This window comes from Anomaloglossus baeobatrachus, chromosome 9 (assembly GCF_048569485.1).
Source record: "Anomaloglossus baeobatrachus isolate aAnoBae1 chromosome 9, aAnoBae1.hap1, whole genome shotgun sequence".
Lineage (NCBI taxonomy): Eukaryota > Metazoa > Chordata > Amphibia > Anura > Aromobatidae > Anomaloglossus > Anomaloglossus baeobatrachus.
The window spans coordinates 23944034-23963984 of record NC_134361.1 but is presented as its reverse complement, the minus strand read 5'-3'; the positions used below and the strand labels follow the sequence as shown (position 1 = coordinate 23963984).

The 19951-nt window shown below is 47.3% G+C and overlaps 2 protein-coding genes across 4 annotated transcripts in view; one reads left to right on the top strand and one right to left on the bottom strand.

The window, feature by feature from the left end:
* The window catches only part of BAG6 (BAG cochaperone 6), a 29162-nt gene extending 21573 nt beyond the window's left edge, over positions 1-7589 (bottom strand). Inside the window, exons 1-9 of one of the 2 annotated variants that reach the window (XM_075323281.1) lie at positions 7476-7589; positions 6257-6342; positions 2761-2878; positions 2479-2666; positions 2063-2122; positions 1726-1782; positions 516-590; positions 291-421; positions 87-213 (exon numbers count right to left, since the gene is read on the bottom strand). In XM_075323281.1, the coding sequence (XP_075179396.1) occupies positions 87-213; positions 291-421; positions 516-590; positions 1726-1782; positions 2063-2122; positions 2479-2666; positions 2761-2878; positions 6257-6334 (834 nt within the window). In that variant the 5' untranslated portion in view covers positions 6335-6342; positions 7476-7589. The remainder of the gene's footprint in view (positions 1-86; positions 214-290; positions 422-515; positions 591-1725; positions 1783-2062; positions 2123-2478; positions 2667-2760; positions 2879-6256; positions 6343-7475) is intronic. The other variant, XM_075323282.1, reaches the window with a different exon arrangement.
* Positions 7551-19951, top strand: part of APOM (apolipoprotein M) — a 17936-nt gene continuing 5535 nt past the window's right edge. The window contains exons 1-6 of one of the 2 annotated variants that reach the window (XM_075323294.1): positions 7551-7599; positions 9924-10254; positions 12920-13065; positions 13304-13377; positions 16569-16667; positions 16983-17081. In XM_075323294.1, coding sequence (XP_075179409.1) covers positions 10141-10254; positions 12920-13065; positions 13304-13377; positions 16569-16667; positions 16983-17081 — 532 coding nt within the window. In that variant the 5' untranslated portion in view covers positions 7551-7599; positions 9924-10140. Of the gene's footprint in view, positions 7600-9923; positions 10255-12907; positions 13066-13303; positions 13378-16568; positions 16668-16982; positions 17082-19951 lie in introns of both variants that reach the window. The other variant, XM_075323293.1, reaches the window with a different exon arrangement.

Here is a 19951-nt window from a genome sequence, read left to right as displayed (position 1 = left end):
GCAGCACAAGACAAAATGTCAGTCATACTTGGTGCTCGGTGGTGGGCGCCGGAGTCATACGGACGGATCCTAGAACGTCAGCTCACGTTCTCATACACGCCATTTGTGGCATTACTGATGATCTCCCGGTAGCGCTCCATGAAGGGGGAAAGACGTTCCTCCGCCCGGGACAACGACTGCAGGACCTCAGCGTACTCGGTGGGCGTCGGGTGACTGCAAAGACAGAGGCCGAGTTACGGGACACAAAGCAGAGACGTAATAGGTGAGAAAGATGTAGATGTGGCCGGTACCTCGAGGACGCGGCACCATTCTGCCCCTCGTTATTGGGAGCCGCTTGTGATTGTGGATCTCGACTGCCAGATTCACCTTCAGCGGCGGACATCTCCATGGGCTCCGAGGACTGATCACTACTCGATGGTTGCTGCAAAATACGGATCACGTTATACCATAGGACCACTACTAATACTCCCCCCCCCCCCCCATGGTAAACAGCACGGCCTCATCTCCGCACTCACCTCCAGACGGTCCAGTATGGTCTGTATGTCCTGCAGTATGTGCTGCGCCAGGACGAGGCGGACGCGAGGCTCACTCTGTATGGTGGGATGGAAGTGAAGGAGAAAGACAGAAGGACACAGCGGGGTTACCAGGAGGAGGCAGCAATAAGGGCCGGGCAGGGTGGAGAATAGGGAGCAGTCGGTGGTCACATCGGTGCAGACCACGGAGGAGAAATCAGAGGCCATAATGGAAGAAGGGAGCGACAGACGGAAAAAAGAGAGAGAGAGGAGAAGAAGCCGGAGAACAAAGAATGCGTTAGATCACGGCAGCGAGAAGCGAGCGCAGCACACAAACCATACAGGGGTCCGGCGTCCAGAACCCGGCACTGAAAACAAAAAACCCAACTTACCTTCACCCCGTGTCTAAGACTATACGACGGCGGCACCAATACTGACAGCCACGAAACGACAGCGTGTACGCCGGACCCCGCCGGGGTCATTCCTAACCAGTCAGTAAGGATCAGACGACGTATATAACAAGAAGCCAAAGGCCACCGGCCCGGCTTCGGCCTCCGGAGGCCACCGGCCCGGCTTCGGCCTCCGGTTGCTCAGTGCTCGGCAGGGGTCTTCTTCCCCTTCATAATAGCAATCAATTGAAGTGTCAGAACCCGGACCCCGTAGATCACAACTTCTGTCATGTCTCTGTTACTCTTTACATGTAGCAGGGTACACAGAAGGGGATAGGACCCGGCTGGAACCTGCTCTGGTTAGTAAATAGTTAATAATTGACTTCCGGGGCCCGGGCAGCGGCTGTGGACGTCTCCTAATTACGGCCGACTGATCTATTTTTTTTCTCTGCACCAGTTTTGATGGCGGCTTCTATAAGCCCCGGCGTCTGTATCTAACAATACGAGGAGATCCGCAGAAAATACGTTTCCACAATGGACGGCGGGACCCCGGCGCAGAGATCAGACGTCAGCGACTGAAGGTGAAGCCAAGCGCAATGAATGTGGTTCCCTGCGCCGCGGCGCACTGTGGGGGAATTACGTCCCTCCGTGTTTCCTAGACCTCTGTTTTCAGTCATCCAGTGATGGACACAGCGGTGACGAGCCGCGCTCTGCGGAGTGACAGCAAGCAGAGATCCGAGAAAGGAAGAACCTGAGGTGCCGACAGCGGAGGCCCCGCGACAGCGAGCGGTTACATGGAGGGGGAGGGGAGCGCTGTCTCGTACCTGGATGGGCAGCTGCTGATCCAAGTTTATATGGACATCAAGAGAGGAGCCATCATTCTAAGAGGAGGAGGAGGAAGGACAGAGCGGACACGGCACCGAGGACACGGGGCAAGCATGCAGGAGGCAAGAAAGAAGAACGGAGGGAGGAGGAGAAGGGAAGAAATGTGAATGGAGGGAACGGAGAAGGGAGGAAAGAAGAAGAACGACAGGAAACAGAATATATCAGAATTGTTCTATACAGTTCACATCCGCTAATCTACACGGAGACAGGTCAGTGAGGGGGTCACAACATGCCAGAGACAACCAGCACATGGCGCCAAGGGGTGCACATACTTACTCCGGTGATTGTGGAGACGCGCGGTGCTCGGCCAGCCTCGCCAAGACCAGACATGACGTGCTGCGGAGAGACAGGGCACAGCATGAGCAACAGTGGAGCCTGCACTGCATGTCCTGCGCAGCAAAGAGCCCATCCTCCCCACAGCGCAGCAAGGAACCCGCCCCTTCCCCGCTCGCCCCTGCGCGCGCCAAGGAGCCCCTTCCCCGCTCGCCCCTGCGCGCACCAAGGAGTCCACCCCCTCCCCCTGCATTCAATAGCCAGCATGGTATGGAGACCCACCCCCCCACACTCCACCAGCAGGAGGCTTCTTCCCCTGTCCCCCACTCTGGACCCCCCCCACACACAACATCCTGTAGTACTTCGGGCCGGGGGCTCTTGCCCTTCACATGCCAGATCTCGACACCCATATTTCTTACCGGCAGGTTAAATGCTCCCACCATTACGTAGCTGTTTCCGTTCCTCTCGGGACCCCCGGCCCCTGGGCCACCTGGTGCACTCCCGGTGGCAGTGGACGTTGTGCTGGATGAGGACGAGGCGGCCCCTGTTGTGCTTTGTGCCTGAGGTGGTGCCCGTTCCACCAGATGAATAACTTTCCCATCCACATCTGAGGAGAGCAGAAGTGAGAGGGTTAATGAGAGCGGAGCGGAGACGTGGCTGCAGCGGATCGGAGACGTGGCTGCTCCGGAGCCGGCACTCACTGTATTCCTTCAGCTTCTTATCTTCCTGCAATACCCGACCCTGATATATGAGCCGCTGCTTCTCCGAGGGGATGCCGACAGACGGAGAGATGTGATCCTTAAAGTCCTTCACCGTTATCTGCAGGAAGAGCAACACCGGCATCAACACACAGAACAGAGAGAGGAGCGGGGGGTGTACACTGCAGAACCCGGGACCCCCGGACATGGGATCAGACCGAGGGTCCTGTACACACTGAGCACAAGCAGAACAGGCAGAAGAAACCTTAACCCCTGTGTAATGATATTTACAGAGAGTGCAGCTCTGGAGTATAATACAGGATGTAATTCAGGATAAGTAATGTAATATATGTACACAGTGCCCGCACCAGCACAACAGTGAGTGCAGCTCTGGAGTATAAGGCTATGTGCCCACGGGGACATTGTCCTGCGGATATATCCGCAAGACATTCCGCAGGTGCTCCCAGAAATCCGCAACAGAACTTTCTCTGTTTCAATGCTGCGGATATACAGCGGAATGTCCTGTGGATATGGTGCGGGCATTCTGCATTGAGGATACAGTACCATGGCTTCGGCACTGCATCCTCAATGCAGAACAAGTGCTGCAGTGATCGGGGTGCTCATACTTACCTCCATCATGCAGCACCTCGCTTTCCGGCGGCCGGGTCACTGTCAGGCAGCGTCTGGTTCACTGTGCTGGAGGTGGGCGGGCCTGAACTAGCTCCAGCTGTCACATGACCGGAGCTCATGCAGGCCCCGCCCACCTCTTCCTTCCTGTACCTGGCTGGATCCACCGCGCTGCTGCCGCTACACCGGACGGAGAAAGTGACTCGGGTCTCTATCAAGGCAGGTAAGTATATGGGACCCTGCGGAGAAATCCGCAACAATAATTGACATGCTGCAGATATTTCCGCACGAAAATCCGCACGATTTCCGCTGCGGAAAAATCCGCAGCGTGGGCACAGCATTTCTCAATGGCCATAGAAATGGCTGGGGAATAGCGGTGCTGCAGATTTCTGGAAAATCCGCGCATTTTCCGCAGCGTGGGCACATAGCCTAATACAGGAGGTAACTCAAGATCAGTAATGTAATGTCTGTATACAGTGACTGCACAAGCAGAATAGTGAGTGCAGCTCTGGAGTATATCACAGGATGTAACTCAGGATCAGTAATGTAATGTATGTACACAGTGACTGCACCAGCAGAATAGTGAGTGCAGCACTGGAGTATAATACAGGAGGTAACTCAGGATCAGTAATGTAATGTATGTACACAGTGACTGCACAAGCAGAATAGTGAGTGCAGCTCTGGAGTATAATACAGGAGGTAACTCAGGATCAGTAATGTAATGTATGTACACAGTGACTGCACCAGCAGAATAGTGAGTGCAGCTCTGGAGTATAATACAGGAGGTAACTGCGGATCAGTAATGTAATGTATGTACCGTATTTTTCGGACTATAAGAGGCACTTTTTTCCCCCAAATGTTGGGGGAAAGTGGGGGGTGCGTCTTATGGTCTGACTGTGGCTGCGCGGAATGAGGGTGCTGCGGTGAAGCGGGTCATCGGTGGCATGAGCAGGCTGTAGCAGCCTGCCTTGACCACGTGGGCCCGCTTATTTCATATGCACGCCCATCCTCCCTCAGCGCTGAAACCGGAGCTGACAGGTGGGCGGGGTGATGGGCGGGGGACGCGCGCATAATTAACAGCCGACCCGCATGATCACGCCTGACAACTACAGCCTGGAGTGATCATGTGCGGCTGTATTCACTGCTCCCCGCGCATCATCATCAGCGCGGGGGGAAGTGAATCAGTATACTCACCCGTCACCGTTGTCTGCAGCTTCGCGATCTCCTCCCGTCTGCCAGCCAGCTGATCTGTGTAGAGAGCGGTGAGCACAGCGATGACGTCATCGCTGTGCGCACCGCTAGTCTCCACACAGGTCAGCTGACAGGCAGACAGGAGGAGAAGGAGGATATCGCGATGCTGCAGGGGAATGGGGACGGCTCCACACTCCAGCGGCGCTGCTGCCGTCACTGACAGGAGGAGGAGCGATGCTGCATGGAGCGAGGAAAGGTGAGTATAAACGTTTATTTTTTTTGTGTGTCACAGGATACAGGCCATATAGCAGGATGGGGGTATATAGCAGGATGCGGCCATATACCAGGATGGATGGGGGTATATAGCAGGATGCGGCCATATACCAGGATGGATGGGGGTATATAGCAGGATGGATGGATGGATGGGGGTATATAGCAGGATGGATGGATGGATGGATGGGGGTATATAGCAGGATGGATGGGGATATATAGCAGGATGGATGGGGGTATATAGCAGGATAAGGGCACATACCAGGATGGTGCTATGTAGCAGGATGGGGGCTATACCATGATGGCGGTATATAGCAGGATGGGAATATATACCAGGATGGGAATATATACCAGGATGGGGCACATATATACAAGGATGGGAATCATTACCAGAATGGGGTACCTTAGTAGAGAATTGGGGACATTACCCCCATAACAGTGTCAGCACCAGATCCTCGACCCATAAGTGTGTCATAACCACATTTTTTGTTTAAAATTTTATTTTCCTATTTTCCTCCTTTAAAACCAGGGAGCGTCTTATGGTCCGAAAAATACGGTACACAGTGAGTGCAGCTCTGGAGTATAATACAGGAGGTAACTCAGGATCAGTACAGGATCAGTAATGTATGTACACAGTGACTGCACCAGCAGAATAGCGAGTGCAGCTCTGGAGTATAATACAGGATGTAACTCAGGATCAGTAATGTAATGTATGTACACAGTGACTGCACCAGCAGAATAGCGAGTGCAGCTCTGGAGTATAATACAGGACGTAACTCAGGATCAGTGATGTAATGTATGTACACAGTGACTGCACCAGCAGAATCGCGAGTGCAGCTCTGGAGTATAATACAGGACGTAACTCAGGATCAGTGATGTAATGTATGTACACAGTGACTGCACCAGCAGAATAGTGAGTGCAGCTCTGGAGTATAATACAGGAGGTAACTCAGGATCAGTAATGTAATGTATGTACACAGTGACTGCACCAGCAGAATAGTGAGTGCAGCTCTGGAGTATAATACAGGAGGTAACTCAGGATCAGTAATGTAATGTATGTACACAGTGACTGCACCAGCAGAATAGTGAGTGCAGCTCTGGAGTATAATACAGGAGGTAACTCAGGATCAGTAATGTAATGTATGTACACAGTGACTGCACCAGCAGAATAGTGAGTGCAGCTCTGGAGTATAATACGGGATGTAACTCAGGATCAGTAATGTCTGTATACAGTGACTGCACCAGCAGAATAGTGAGTGCAGCTCTGGAGTATAATACAGGCGGTATCTCAGGTTCAGTGCAGGATCAGTAATGTCTGTTTACAGTGTATATACAGAGTGTGTATACAGAGAGTGCCTCTCCAGCAGGATATCCGTCCTTCCTCTGCTGGTGAGGCTTGTCTTGGACTCACCTCTGCATCCACTGTGAAGGTCCGGGTCTGTGAGTCCAGAGTTTTCACCGTCACCTCCATCTTCTCATCCGCTGCCATCTGTCTCCCTGATAGAAAAACACAAAGTTCATTAAATTGGGCTTTCTACAAATAAAGCTTACAAGTTCTAAAAAAAATTAAAGACATTTTCAAAAATGAAAGAGATGGTCCATTTCTCTTTATTTTGGGGGGGGGGGTGAAGAGAACAGAAACATCCCGGAGGGCAGAGCTGCAGCTTTTCTTATCCTGGAGTCTTATGGATGAGATGAGGCGAGTACTCACATTTTATTTATCCCTTTATATTTGTTTTGGGAAAAGGCAGCCATTCAAACTTTTGCAATATTTTTTTTTTTTTATTCTTAATTTTTTTAGTCTCCCGTTATTGTCTTTTAACTACATATAAAAAAAAAAAACTCAACCATGTCCCAAGACGCGAGTCATGGGAGTACAAAGATGGCGGCGCAGCTCCGGCGACTAATCCACACAGCAACAGATCACAGACGGCCTCGCTCAAGAGGTACAACACCATTTAAAGGGAATCTGTCACCAGGTTTTTAGTCCCCCATCTGAGAGCAGCATAATATAGAGACAGAGACCCTGATTCCACCGATGTGTCCCTTACTGAGCAGTTTGCTGTCATTTTGATAAAATCATTGTTTTCTCTGCTGCAGATCGAGCAGTTATACAGAGCTGATGAATGTGCTGGACTGCCTGCAGCATGACAAGTAATGATAATCTCCTGCTGATTAATCAGTTATTTTATAAAAACTACACTAAGCAGCTCAGTAAGTGCCACATCGCTGGAATCATGATCTCTGCCCCTATATTATGCTGTTCTCTGATGGGGGAGCAAACACCTGCTGGCAGATTCCCTTTTCTCCAAAAATCAGGCAGGTGACCCCCCCCCCCTCCCCCGCCCAGCATGAATGTCATCATAACTTAACAGGCATAAGTGCACGGCATTCTGGGAATTATAGTTCCTCAGTGGATGAGAACACATAAGTCGGCCGATCCCTCCTGACCGATCCTAATCCTATTTGTGGAGCAACCGATAATAAGGAGGAGGCGATGCTGTCATGTCCCAGCCAGTCTGGCAGTTGCTAGAACCTTCCACCTCCGGCATGTGGCCCTGTCCTCTGCCACCAGATGCGGGCCCCGCTCACAGCTCTCTCCAGGCCCCACCCCTTCCCCGTAATCTCACCTCTGCTCCCGGTGTCCCCTGGTCACCACAGACACCGACAACTGACAAGTGCTGTAACGAAAACAGCAGCCGCAGCCGGTCAGCTTCCGCTTCCGGAGCAACCGTGATCAAAAGAGCTTTTCCGGTATTTGAAACGCATGACGCATATCCGGTTCCGCCCTTACCTTAAATTCTAAGATCTCTGACACTTCCGCCCTTAGTCCTCTGCCAGTAATCCGGCAGATTTTTTTTTTCTTTTAAAAATCTAAAGGTATTTGATCAGTCCCTCTTCATATGTAGCGTTTTCATTTCTTTTCCATGTGCCACAACTTTTTTTTCTTCTGCGATACCAAACTTGAATAGTTTATTATTATTATTATTATTATTATTATTATTATTATTATTATTAATAATATAGATTTTTTTATTTTAGTGGATTTAAAAAAAAAAAAAAATTGTTTCATTTTGCAAATTTCCAAGACTTGTAACTTTCTTATATTTCCATCATGGAGCTGGGGTTTTTTTTTTGTTTTTTTAGGGGGTTTTTTGTATTATTTTTATTTATTTATTTTTCTTTTTTTTTTCTTTTTGAGGGTATTTTTGTTGTTGTTTTTTTTTTTGTTTGTTTTTTTTTTTCGTTTTGTATGGCAATCTCCAGTTCTTAACACTATAATTTTGGGCTCACTATGAAGAGTTGATCACTTTTTAATGCATTTTTTGGGAGGTGGGGGATGGGCTTGGTTTGGCTTAGATTGTTCTTACCTTTACATTATTATTATTATTATTATTATTATTATGAGTTAATAATCATCTTATATTTTGACAGGTTGGGCTCTTTGGGTTTTGTCCACACCGAATATATATATATATATATATATATATATATATATATATATATATATATGTGTGTGTGTGTGTGTGATTTGAATATATAATTGTTTAGTTACTTTACTTTATTTTTTTTTACTTTTTACTTTATTTTTTTATACTGGAACCTGTGACTGTTTGTTCGCTTGTGCTATGTTATTGTGTTATTGTATTTTGTACGGATTTCTATCGCCTATTCGCCTATGAAGGTGGACAATAAGATGGTGGCAGTGGGGGCTTTTAGTAGGCCACCTGCTGCTATGGCAACCTTATCAGCACCCCATAACTATGTCACATGAGGATTATTGGGGTCCGGTCCAAATTTGGTCCCTTAATGCTGATGTTAGAGATTGAGGACAGCAGTGGTCAGAGCTTGGTATCATGGCTGTTATTAGCGGCAGATGTCGGCTGTATAACACAGCCACCACCTGCCAGTATAGGTGGCTTTTTTTTCTTCTGCGATACCAAACTTGAATAGTTTATTATTATTATTATTATTATTATTATTATTATTATTATTATTATTATTATTATTAATAATATAGATTTTTTTATTTTAGTGGCTTTAAAAAAAAAAAAAAATTGTTTCATTTTGCAAATTTCCAAGACTTGAAACTTTCTTATATTTCCATCATGGAGCTGGGGTTTTTTTTTTGTTTTTTTAGGGTTTTTTTTTATTATTTTTATTTATTTTTTTTTCTTTTTTTTTTCTTTTTGAGGGTATTTTTGTTGTTGTTTTTTTTTGTTTTTGTTTTTTTTTTTTCGTTTTGTATGGCGATCTCCAGTTCTTAACACTATAATTTTGGGCTCACTATGAAGAGTTGATCACTTTTTAATGCATTTTTTGGGAGGTGGGGGATGGGCTTGGTTTGGCTTAGATTGTTCTTACCTTTACATTATTATTATTATTATTATTAGTTAATAATCATCTTATATTTTGACAGGTTGTTGGGCTCTTTGGGTTTTGTCCACACCGAATATATATATATATATATATATATATATATATATATGTGTGTGTGATTTGAATATATAATTGTTTAGTTACTTTACTTTATTTTTTTTTACTTTTTACTTTATTTTTTTTATACTGGAACCTGTGACTGTTTGTTCGCTTGTGCTATGTTATTGTGTTATTGTATTTTGTACGGATTTCTATCGCCTATGAAGGTGGACAATAAGATGGTGGCAGCGGGGGCTTTTAGTAGGCCACCTGCTGCTATGGCAACCTTATCAGCACCCCATAACTATGTCACATGAGGATTATTGGCGTCCGGTCCAAATTTGGTCCCTTAATGCTGATGTCAGAGATTGAGGACAGCAGTGGTCAGAGCTTGGTATCATGGCTGTTATTAGCGGCAGATGTCGGCTGTATAACACAGCCACCACCTGCCAGTATAGGGTGGGCTCAGCTCCAGACCCCCTCTATACACCCGCACCCTCTGTATGATGTAATAGTATGTCATTGTGCATAAAGAGGTTCAAACAGTGCTGGAGGTCCAGGGTGGCCATGTTTATGTTGCTAAGCAACAGTCCACATATTCAGGTATTTGCCGACCATTATGTTTCCTTATTACGGCTCTCATTATCTTTATCATTAAGATATTGGAGATGTCGGACTAATCGTACACTGACCATCTGCGACCGAGGGTTAATGATTGACGGCAGAGAGAACAAGGGTCTGCGAGTGGGAAAAATAAACAAAAAAGTGAAAAAAGAGCAAGGTCCCGAAAGATAAGAGGCCGGGAAGAGGCAGAAGGAGGACAGAAGAGACCACGATCCCAGTCCCCATTACTGCCTGACAGAGACGCTCCCAGAAATGATCGTCAGCGCATGGCGGTGTTTCCTCTACTTTTATGGACTCGTCTTTGACTCCGTCCCCCAATGTGACAGGAATGACCAACTGTCGGCGTCACGGCTCAACAGGACAGAGGTAACCAACTGGTCGTGGGCCCAAATCTAAGAGAGATATTAAAGGGGGTGTCCATATCATAGAGTGTAAGGCTATGTGTCCACGGTAGAATGTACCTGCGGATTTTTCTGCATGAAAATCCGCGACTTTCGCGGCAAATCCGCACCCGTGGATTTGCCGCGGATTTACCGCGGATTTGCCGCGGATTTTGATGCGGATTTCTTTTTTTTTTTTCCCCATTCTATACCCAAAATCCGCACCAAAATCCGCAACAAAGAATTGACATGCTGCAGATTTTTCCGCATCAAAATCCGCGGCAAATCCGCAGCGGAAAAATCCGCAGCATGGACACAGCATTTCCAAAATGCCATTGAAATGGCTTGGAAGTGCCGCTGCTGCAGATTTTCGGGAAATCCGCGGTAAATCCGCAGCAAATCCGCGGCAAAATCCGCGGTAAATCCGCAGCGTGGGCACATAGCCTAAGGGCGGGCGGGGTTCTCAGTCCGATTCATGGACCGTTCGAGGGTCTCCTGCCCCGAACTTGATAGCCCCATACTTTTGCCATCCGATGCACAGACCGGTCCTAGTTCTCCTGACCCGAACTTGATAGCCCCATACTTTTTTAGTCCAATGTACGAACCGGTCACAGTTCTCCTAACCCAACCTGATAGCCCCATACTTTTCTGGTCGGATGTATGGACCAGTCACAGTTCTCCTGACCTCAACCTGATAGCCCCATACTTTTCTGGTCCGATGCATGGCCGGCTACAGTTCTCCTGACCCAAACATGATAGCCCTATACTTCTGCAGTCTGATGCCCGGACCAACCGTTGGTCTCATGCCCCAAATTTGACAGCCTTTTATGAGACCATTAAGTTCGGGTCAGTGTCAGTGTATGGGACCCAGAAACATGCTTGTGTGTATCCAGCCTTCAGGCATGTCACTAGGGTTGATCATTACATTGTGATATGTGGGGTCCGACCCTTCAGCTGTTTCCCCTCCACAGCAGCTCTCACGATCACCATCTGTGCAGGAAATTACAGCAGCGGCAAATTCATATATGTGTGCTGGGAAACATTGCCAGTGATGTGACCCCAAGAGACCGGCGTCTAATCCAACACTCTAGGATGCGCCATCACTATGATAAAAAATTGAAAATGATCTTGTGATATATCCATAGATAGATATACAGATCCATAGATACATATATAGATTTAAAGCAGATCTGTCACTTGCCATTTAAAATGTATCCCCCCTCCCCCTCGGTGTAAATGCCGCTGATCCCCTGAATCCGGCGATGTTTTTCTTCTGTTCCTGCGCCTCTTCGTTCCTGAGATATGGCCTCCTCTTCTAGGTATATAAATCCAGGCTTGTTAACCAAGTGGGTGTGCTTCTTCTTTAGGATCACACCCCCTTGGCTAACAATATTTGAATTATATACAGGAAAGAGGAGGCCATATCTAAGGAACGGAGAGGAGCAGGAAAAAAAGAAAAACATCGCCAGATTCAGGAGAACAGCGGCATTTACACCAGGGGGATGACTATATATTTATGGCAAGTAAGGGTCTGGAGGGGGGAGAATATGTTTGTAATAAAATACATCAATATTGGGAGTGTCTGTAATAGGGAACCACGTGGCCTCCATGGGACGCCATATTGGTTTTGTGCTCAGAGAAAAATGAATGGATGACTATGGCTACTACAGGGGTTTTCAAAGGATTTTCCATAGTAAGTGGTGGTGGGCATCTAATAGGGGGCAGGGGGCACATCTGCAATCTTCCAGGCAGTGAGGCAAGACTGCTGTCATCCGGTGTTTTTCTATATGGCAATATTTGCCTAGTGAGGCCCATAAGATGTTCCCTTACTAAGCTCACAGACACCCACACATGTCAATAGGAGCCGGGGGTCAAATATTTAGAAAGTTCAACTCTCTGTCCTGGAGACATTGGACAAAACGTAATAATGAGTTAATATAACTATCGGTCTCACTACTTGGCCCTCAATAGGTAGACCCAGGCCCCTCGCTTCGGTTACATGAACACTGTTGATCACTTGAGACCCCTCAATGTTAAAGGGGTTGTCCACTTTTGGGGACATTTATTATTTTTTCCTTAAATGCATAGATTTGGGGCTAAGAAAATTATTTTTCCAATTAAGTGTCTAAAATGTTTGCACCATTTGGCTTTTCCAGGCTTTTAATTTTCCTGCACATTCATTCAACATTCATAAATCAGCCAAGAAAAAGAGCTCAGAAAAAGAGAAACATAAGAGTTATGATCTCTCCCGTCATTAAATCTGAATGAGCTCACTGACCGACTCTCAGTTAACTCATTTTGCAGCAATAGTGCAATACAGGCCATAGATTAGAAGGTAAATGGTGCAAACATTTTTAATGAAGCCTAATTGCAAAAAAATTATAATTTTATAATTTTAGCCCCAAATGCATGCATTTAATTAATCCCCCCCCCCAAAAGGTGATGGACAACCCCTTTAACAAAAATGAAATGTAAGATCCCAGATGTATGTTTGTACTGCATTTCTTAGCCTCAAATAAAAAAAAATAGGACATGAATGTTTAATTTTAGTGCATTTATGAGGTTAGGATACGGGGTGGGGGGACGTCTTTAAGATTTCCGCCATCTTTGTTCATATCCTTGCATTGAAATCTTGGCAGTTCCCATTGCAGTACATGGGGAGCTGGTATTTTCTGGCAGCGGCAGCAGAATCGGGGACTGGAGCGCTGGACATCTTCAAGGTGATGGATAACGGACAGTTCATGGTCCAGGGAAGTGCGGAGACGGAAAAACTGGAGTTCAGAGCGTCCATCAGAGTGTGAGACTAACCGTATGTCTCTCTCGCTGTCTCTTGTCCTCTCCATCACTTGTGTCCTCTCTCATCTCCTCTTTCTCGCTCTGTTTGCCAAGTCCTCAGTCTAAACTAGTATTGAGCCCCTTTAACAAGCTGCTTTTTAAGAGGGGATATTGCCCCAGTGCCCCCACGATCTAGGAGCCTCCACCACCTTGAGCTTCTTTCCATCTACCGACACCGAGTTCTCTCATTTTATTTCCAGTAAAGATGGGTCTTGTGTTCCCCGCAAGTGGATTTACCTGCTGACTGAAGAGAGCACCGAGCTGAGGACCGAGGGTGAGAGCACGCTGCAGAAAAACATCTGTATTATATGTACCTATAATAACCTGGTTATATATATGTGCCGCCCCCACGTCAGCAGCCGGGCTGCTCGGATCCGGATCCGCGGTGGCTCGAGGGGCATCCGGACCCGGGGGTCGTGCAGCCACTCACATAAAGGGGGGTATTTACAGGGGATGGTGTATCTAAAGTTCGTGACGCCACCCGTGGTGTGTGGTAAGGTGGAGTACCACCGCTGCGGCTGGGAGTACCCGGTGGCGATATAGTGGGCAGCCAGGTGTTTAACCCCTCCACGGGTAGAGGGATGCCCCGGGACTCGGTGATGATGACAGGGAGGTGTCGTTGGGGAGGTAAGGGTCACTTGCGTACTCACTCAGTCCATAAAGCTGACACCGACAACTTAGTAAACCAAAGTTCTGGACACCGCTGCCGCTGAGGGGGGAGCACGTTTGGGTCCCGTTCCTGCTGGTGTTGCCTGATGATCTGTGACCTTTCCCTTGACACCTTGTTTTCTTCTAGTTGGCCCCTACAGCTTGAAACTAGTCGGCTCCCGCTCCCCAGTATGGCTAAGTGTGGGAGCTTGCTCTCAGGGTTCACACTTGGGATTTTCTTGACCGTTTTAGTGGAAAGTCCTATCCTCCTCGTTGCACTAGTACCCCGATTTTGGAGCGGGTGGAGAGTGGATCTTGAAGGCTCCGTTCTCGTCGGGTAAATTGTCAGGTTGCCTAAAGCTACTCTCTGACCTAGGGTCTACGTACCCTGTCGTGCCCTGGTCCCAGCCCAGTGATGGTACAAGGCCGCCGGCTGTCATCCACGACAATACCGTGCCCCTTGTCACGATCCCCTGCGACCGGGGTCCAGCTCCTACCAGGCCCAGACCAACGTCTGCCACCTAGTAGTTCCAAGGAGCCCAGTTCCTGACCTCTCTCCTTCACTTCCAATACTACACTGGCCTACTCCTGACACTCCTGACCTCCCCTTAACCAACCCCCCAAGTGGGCGATCCTATTCCACTCAGGCCGTCCACTGGTGTGTCTGGTGGGTGTGGTGCAGAGTGTTCCTAGGATTTTGATTAGCTGGTTTTGGCAACACCATGGCTTAGGGACCCGCAACCAAGGAGGAGGTGGATATTGCACAGAAGGGCAGATTGCACAATACCCTGTGACGACCTGATAGGCCAGGGCATCACATATAGTAAAATCGTCCTCCAATTTCCAGCAGGATCTGACTACGTAGAGTTTGTAGTCTGTCTCCATGGAAACACAAACTGTTGATGCAAAAGTTGTTTCAGTTTGAATTTGAAATTAGAATGCTTTATATTCCATCAGAATGCGCAGGATAACTGCCTCTCAGCGAAGTGTGCCGCCAGGTTATACTCACCCAGATATTAGTTATGCCTGGAAGTGACGCTGTCATCAGAAAATTACCTGATGTTTAAAACAGAGTTTTGTATTAAATTTATTTTTATTAAATTTATTTATTTTTGTATGTTTTAAAAGTAAAAATTAGAAATCTTGCTGTTTTCACTGTGATCATTGGAGCTTTTTTAGACTCTAATTTCTTGGTATTTCAGGCAATGCACATGCACATTAATCACATTGATGAGACTCCACCCCTCTCTTTTATACTGAAGCAGCTTATGAGCGGGTGCAAAGGTGATTGTGATGGGAGGAGGAGATGTGACATCACCTATTGTGATTGGTGGATGATGGCTTATCAGCTGTGTATAGAGGTGTTATCTGTCATTGTAATACTGCCTGTGATGATAATGACCCTGCTGAAAACTCAGAAAGTTTAAAGGGAACCTGACAGCAGATTTTTTTAGCTATAAACCAAAACTAGCTCCTCAAGCAGTGCCTGTGCTGTATTCCATAAAGGAGCATGTTATCCCCTGACTTCCCCTGTAGACCCCACAAATACCTTTTGAAAATCTCCCGCGCCGTATGTACATTTTTGGATCTGGTACGCTGTGGGTGTCCTTGGCTGCGGCTCCTGTCCCTCCTCTCTGTGCTGATCGCTGTCCTCTTGTGATGATTGACGTGGATGATGCCTCCTGCACCATCCACATGACCTGGAAAAATCTCACGCCTGCGCAGAGACATTGTAGAGCTAAATACATAGATGCGCATGTGAGAACCAACAAGTTCTCTGCGCAGGCGCAAGATTTTTCCTGGGGATGTAGATGACGCCTCCTCTTGTGATGATTGACGTGGATGATGCCTCCTGCGTCATCCACATCTCTGGGAAAAATCTTGCGCCTGCACAGAGACTTCGCTGGTTCGCGTATGCGCACCTATGTATTCGGTAGACACAATGCGCCTGCACGAGTCGGCAATGTTTCTGATCATGTGTGAGATTTTGCCTGGCAACGTGGATGGCACAGGAGGCGTCATACATGTCAATCACCACAAGAGGACGGCAATCAGCGCAGAGAGGAGGGACAGGAGCCGCAACCACAGACGCCCATCGGACTGGACATAGAGATTTACATACGGCAGCAGACTTTCAAAAGGTATGTATGGGGTGTAGAGGGTGAGTCAGGGGATAATATGCACCTTTATAGAATGCAGCACATGGGCTGCTTAAGGTACTAGTATTGGGTCTATACCTCAAAAATCTGGTGACAGATTCCCTTTAATTCTAAAAAAAAAGCCCTGGTGGCCAGTGTGAAAATCACAATATTACTAATTTATGAAGACAAAAAAAATTAATTGCCAAAAATCATTAAAAAAAACCCCACATGTAACACAAAAACGTGATTTAAACAATAGCCCGTTTTCTGAGGATCGCTTATCTTTCACAAAGGACACAATGGTAGAGAAGGTAAAATCCAGCGCTTAGTGAATAAAAACTTCATATTTATTTGATAATTTTAAAAAGGGATAAAAATTAAAACCATGTGAAACTTAAAAAAAACTGGTCCCCGTGGCCATGTCCAGAACATCATGAATATTATTCCTCTGACGCGTTTCGGACAATGATGTCCTTAATCATAAAGTATGAGCTGCATGGGAGATTATAGGATTCAGTAGGACGCAGCGCTGGATTCTACCTTCTCTACCATGGTGTGTAATTTTAGGACGCCGGCTTCACTGATCCCTGCACCCACAGTATCCTGGATCCGGTTTCATTGGCACTGGTGGGCTGGTGGTTTTTCTTTTTTCATGTTAACCCTTTAATATCTGCAGGTCACCCCGATAGACTGACTGAGCTCTTCTCCTGTCACTGTCCGGAATGCGTGATCCTGAAAGAGTCCGATAATACGACCTCCCGGCTGCTCCTCTATTGTAAGTGATTTGTCCTCCTGAGGGTGTCACTGTCTGTCTTGATTGAAGGCCTCAATTTCTAATCTGAAATTTCCTCCTTTCAGAGGTTCAAACTGCTTTTCTATCCAGATCGCATTGTTCTGATTGGCTTCTGTGTGTAAGCAGGAGCCCACCTCAAAAAATGAGTGAATGCTTATACACTCTATCACATCACATCACGTGTAACCCTATCTTCCTAATCAGAGGCGAAACGTGAGCCCCAATGTAGTCATCTATTTTTTAGGCTTTTTTAGTCCTCCTCATCGCTAATACGCCCCCGTTATTTCTCTTCTTCAGCACGTTCCACACATCTGGATGAAGACTGTATGAATGATTTCCTACATAAATCCAAATGCGAAGACTACAAAGAAATCCTACAGCTTCCACAAAACCTAGGTAATGCCATATATTGTACATCTTATCATATTGTCAAATGGGCCCCTAAGCTGACCCTCAGACTAGGGGGACCCTGTGCTATCCCTATTCTCAGAAATACCCCTAATGGTGGGGATGCTTGAGTCTCCTTCCTGATCCTGCTTTTGACCAGCCCTGATCTTATACGACTACCTCTACCCCTAGGGGAAATGGGACAGGAGTGTGATTTAACCCATAGAAATAGACAAACAGGGGAACCAAAATTCTGTCACACTGCGCGCACACAGAGGTATAAGACAAGAGATTAGGAGGAAAGTAAGAGCAAGATGGAAACAACAAGATGATGAGTAAACTCCACAACAACACCACACACAGGCTACTCTCCAATAAATCTGGGAAACCACAGCACACAGACCAACACAGCAGATGCTATAGTTGGCGTGGGTAGAAGATCTCCTCCAACCTAAGTATGAGAGGAGCAGATGTGATTGGCTTCCTTACAACATATGATCCCAGAAGCTAGCAGAGGTTAACTCTTGTTAGCTTGTCTATGACTGAGCACACAGCTGATTGATGCTCGAGTCTGCCCATGTAGATCAGAAACAGCAGAGAAACCATTGGGTGGAGTGTCACACGTTGCAATGTGAACAGTATCTGGATGCTTGGCCTGGAGGTGGAAGTAGCTGGTATAGGCTGCAGTCTTGGTGCTGACTGCAGTAGTCTGTTCTTGTGTTTCCCCCTGTCTGTCTTTTCTTCCCTTGGTGTTTTATTAGTGCAGCGGTGGGGCTAGCATCCCTCACCTGCCAGCTCACTAGCCAGGACTGTTACAGGGTCTGCCAGGGTCTCAGGTATCCTGTTCAGTGACAGGTGCGTAACCTGGTTAGGGACTGGCTAGGAGTGTAGGGTAAAGCTGCAGGTGAGTGCAGGAACTGTCCCATCTTCCCACTCACTAGTGATCCACCATTGTTAAAGTGTCTCTGGTGTATTATTTGTCATGTGTCACGTCATATGCCATATTTCCGTGTCACCAACATGACACCAACTGTGTAGCAGAGCTGAGTAGTATGAGTGGTTTAAGAACTAGGAGGCAGCCCTTAGTGGAAGGGGGCAATCCACCACTTGTCCTTAGTGGAAAGGGGGAATCCACCACTTGGGCCAGCCTGGTCAGGCCTGAAAGAGTGAAATCACAGTAGCAGGTAACCTGACGCTCACAAGATCCGAGTGAGCACGTGGCACTGGATCCGGGAGAGGTGAGTAACAGAGACCCACGTACACATTAATGGGCAGGTAATGGGGTGTGAAGTAAGCATGGAGTGGAGTGGAAAAGGGGGTCATGGTTTTGAAAAATATTTGTGGTGGCTCATTACACACCCCATGGATTCATGTCCCAGATACTGCTGAGGCTGCGCCTGTGGACAATTTTCGTGATGTGATCGACCCCTCGAAGACAGTTGGAAAAAATGTGTTATACCTTGTTTTACCTGTGGGGGAGCTGTAGGGAAACATTCATACATTCGAAAGCTCCGGATCTGTCATCGTCAAAGGGAAAATGTCAAAACCTGACACTATCACCCACCCCCCAAAAAACAATAAGACAAGCCCTCTCAATCAGGTGTAGCATTTATATGCTCCGTGACTGGAGAGTTGGGCAGATCTCAAGAGAAGAATTCCCGGGCATAAAAGGCTCGGACGGTCGTCTTGGCAGTGACGGTGAACGCCGGGGAACAAACCATAACAAACGAGGAAACGGCTTTCAAAATAGTTTCCAACATGAAAATATAAAGCTTGCGGGAGCGTCTGGATAATGTCATCCGCCGGCAGCGCAGACACCGGGGTAAATACAGGCGGCCGTCTGGCTACAAAACGGTCGGATCTGCTGATAACGTCCCAGGAAAGATTTCTGGCCTAATATATTATATGTTTTACAATCTTTTCTCTTTTTTTTTTATTTTGGTGTTAACTCCTTTTATGATGTACAACAATGTTAATAGTAATCTACCGTATATTCCACATTGCTAAGGAAAAAGCCAATAAGCTGCTGTTGATGGATCCACTCTTCTTAAAATATGACTTTAGTATACATGGCATTAATAATGTCCTAATAGAAATGGCCCCATCAGGTCCTCCCCATAGTGCTGGACATTTTACAGAAGTTCTTTTTTTCGTCAGTTTTCCAATTCGTCGATAGGGGATCCCTCCTTTTTGGCGTCTATCTGGCTTGGGCAGACACTTAGGGGCCCTTTGCAGACTACGACATTGCAAGCCGATGCTGCGATGCCGAGCGCGATAGTCCCCGTCCCCGTCGCAGCAGCGATATCTTGTGATAGCTGGCGTAGCGAACATTATCGCTACGGCAGCTTCACATGCACTTACCTGCCCTGCAACGTCGCTCTGGCCGGCGACCCGCCTCCTTCCTAAGGGGGCGGGTCGTGTGGCGTCACAGCGACGTCACACGGCAGGCGGCCAATAGGAGCGGAGGCGCGGAGATGAACGGGACGTAAACATCCCGCCCACCTTCTTCCTTCCGCATTGCAGTCGGGACGCAGGTAAGGTGATGTTCCTCGCTCCTGCGGGTTCATACACAGCGATGTGTGCTGCCTGCTGGAACAAGGAACAACATCGTACCGTCGCTGCTGCAAAATTATGGAAATGTCGGACCCTACACCGATCATATGATAACGACGCTTTTGCGCTCGTTAATCGTACGTAAAAGGATTCACCTACTGCGATGTCGGCAGCGACGCCAGATGTGCGTTACTTTCGATTTGACCCCACCGACATCGCACCTGCGATGTCGTAGTGTCCAAAGTACCCCTTAATTTTGGGGGTCTCCGTGTAATAACCACTTAAACTATATAATTAGAAGCAGAAATTAAACTAAAATAAATCCA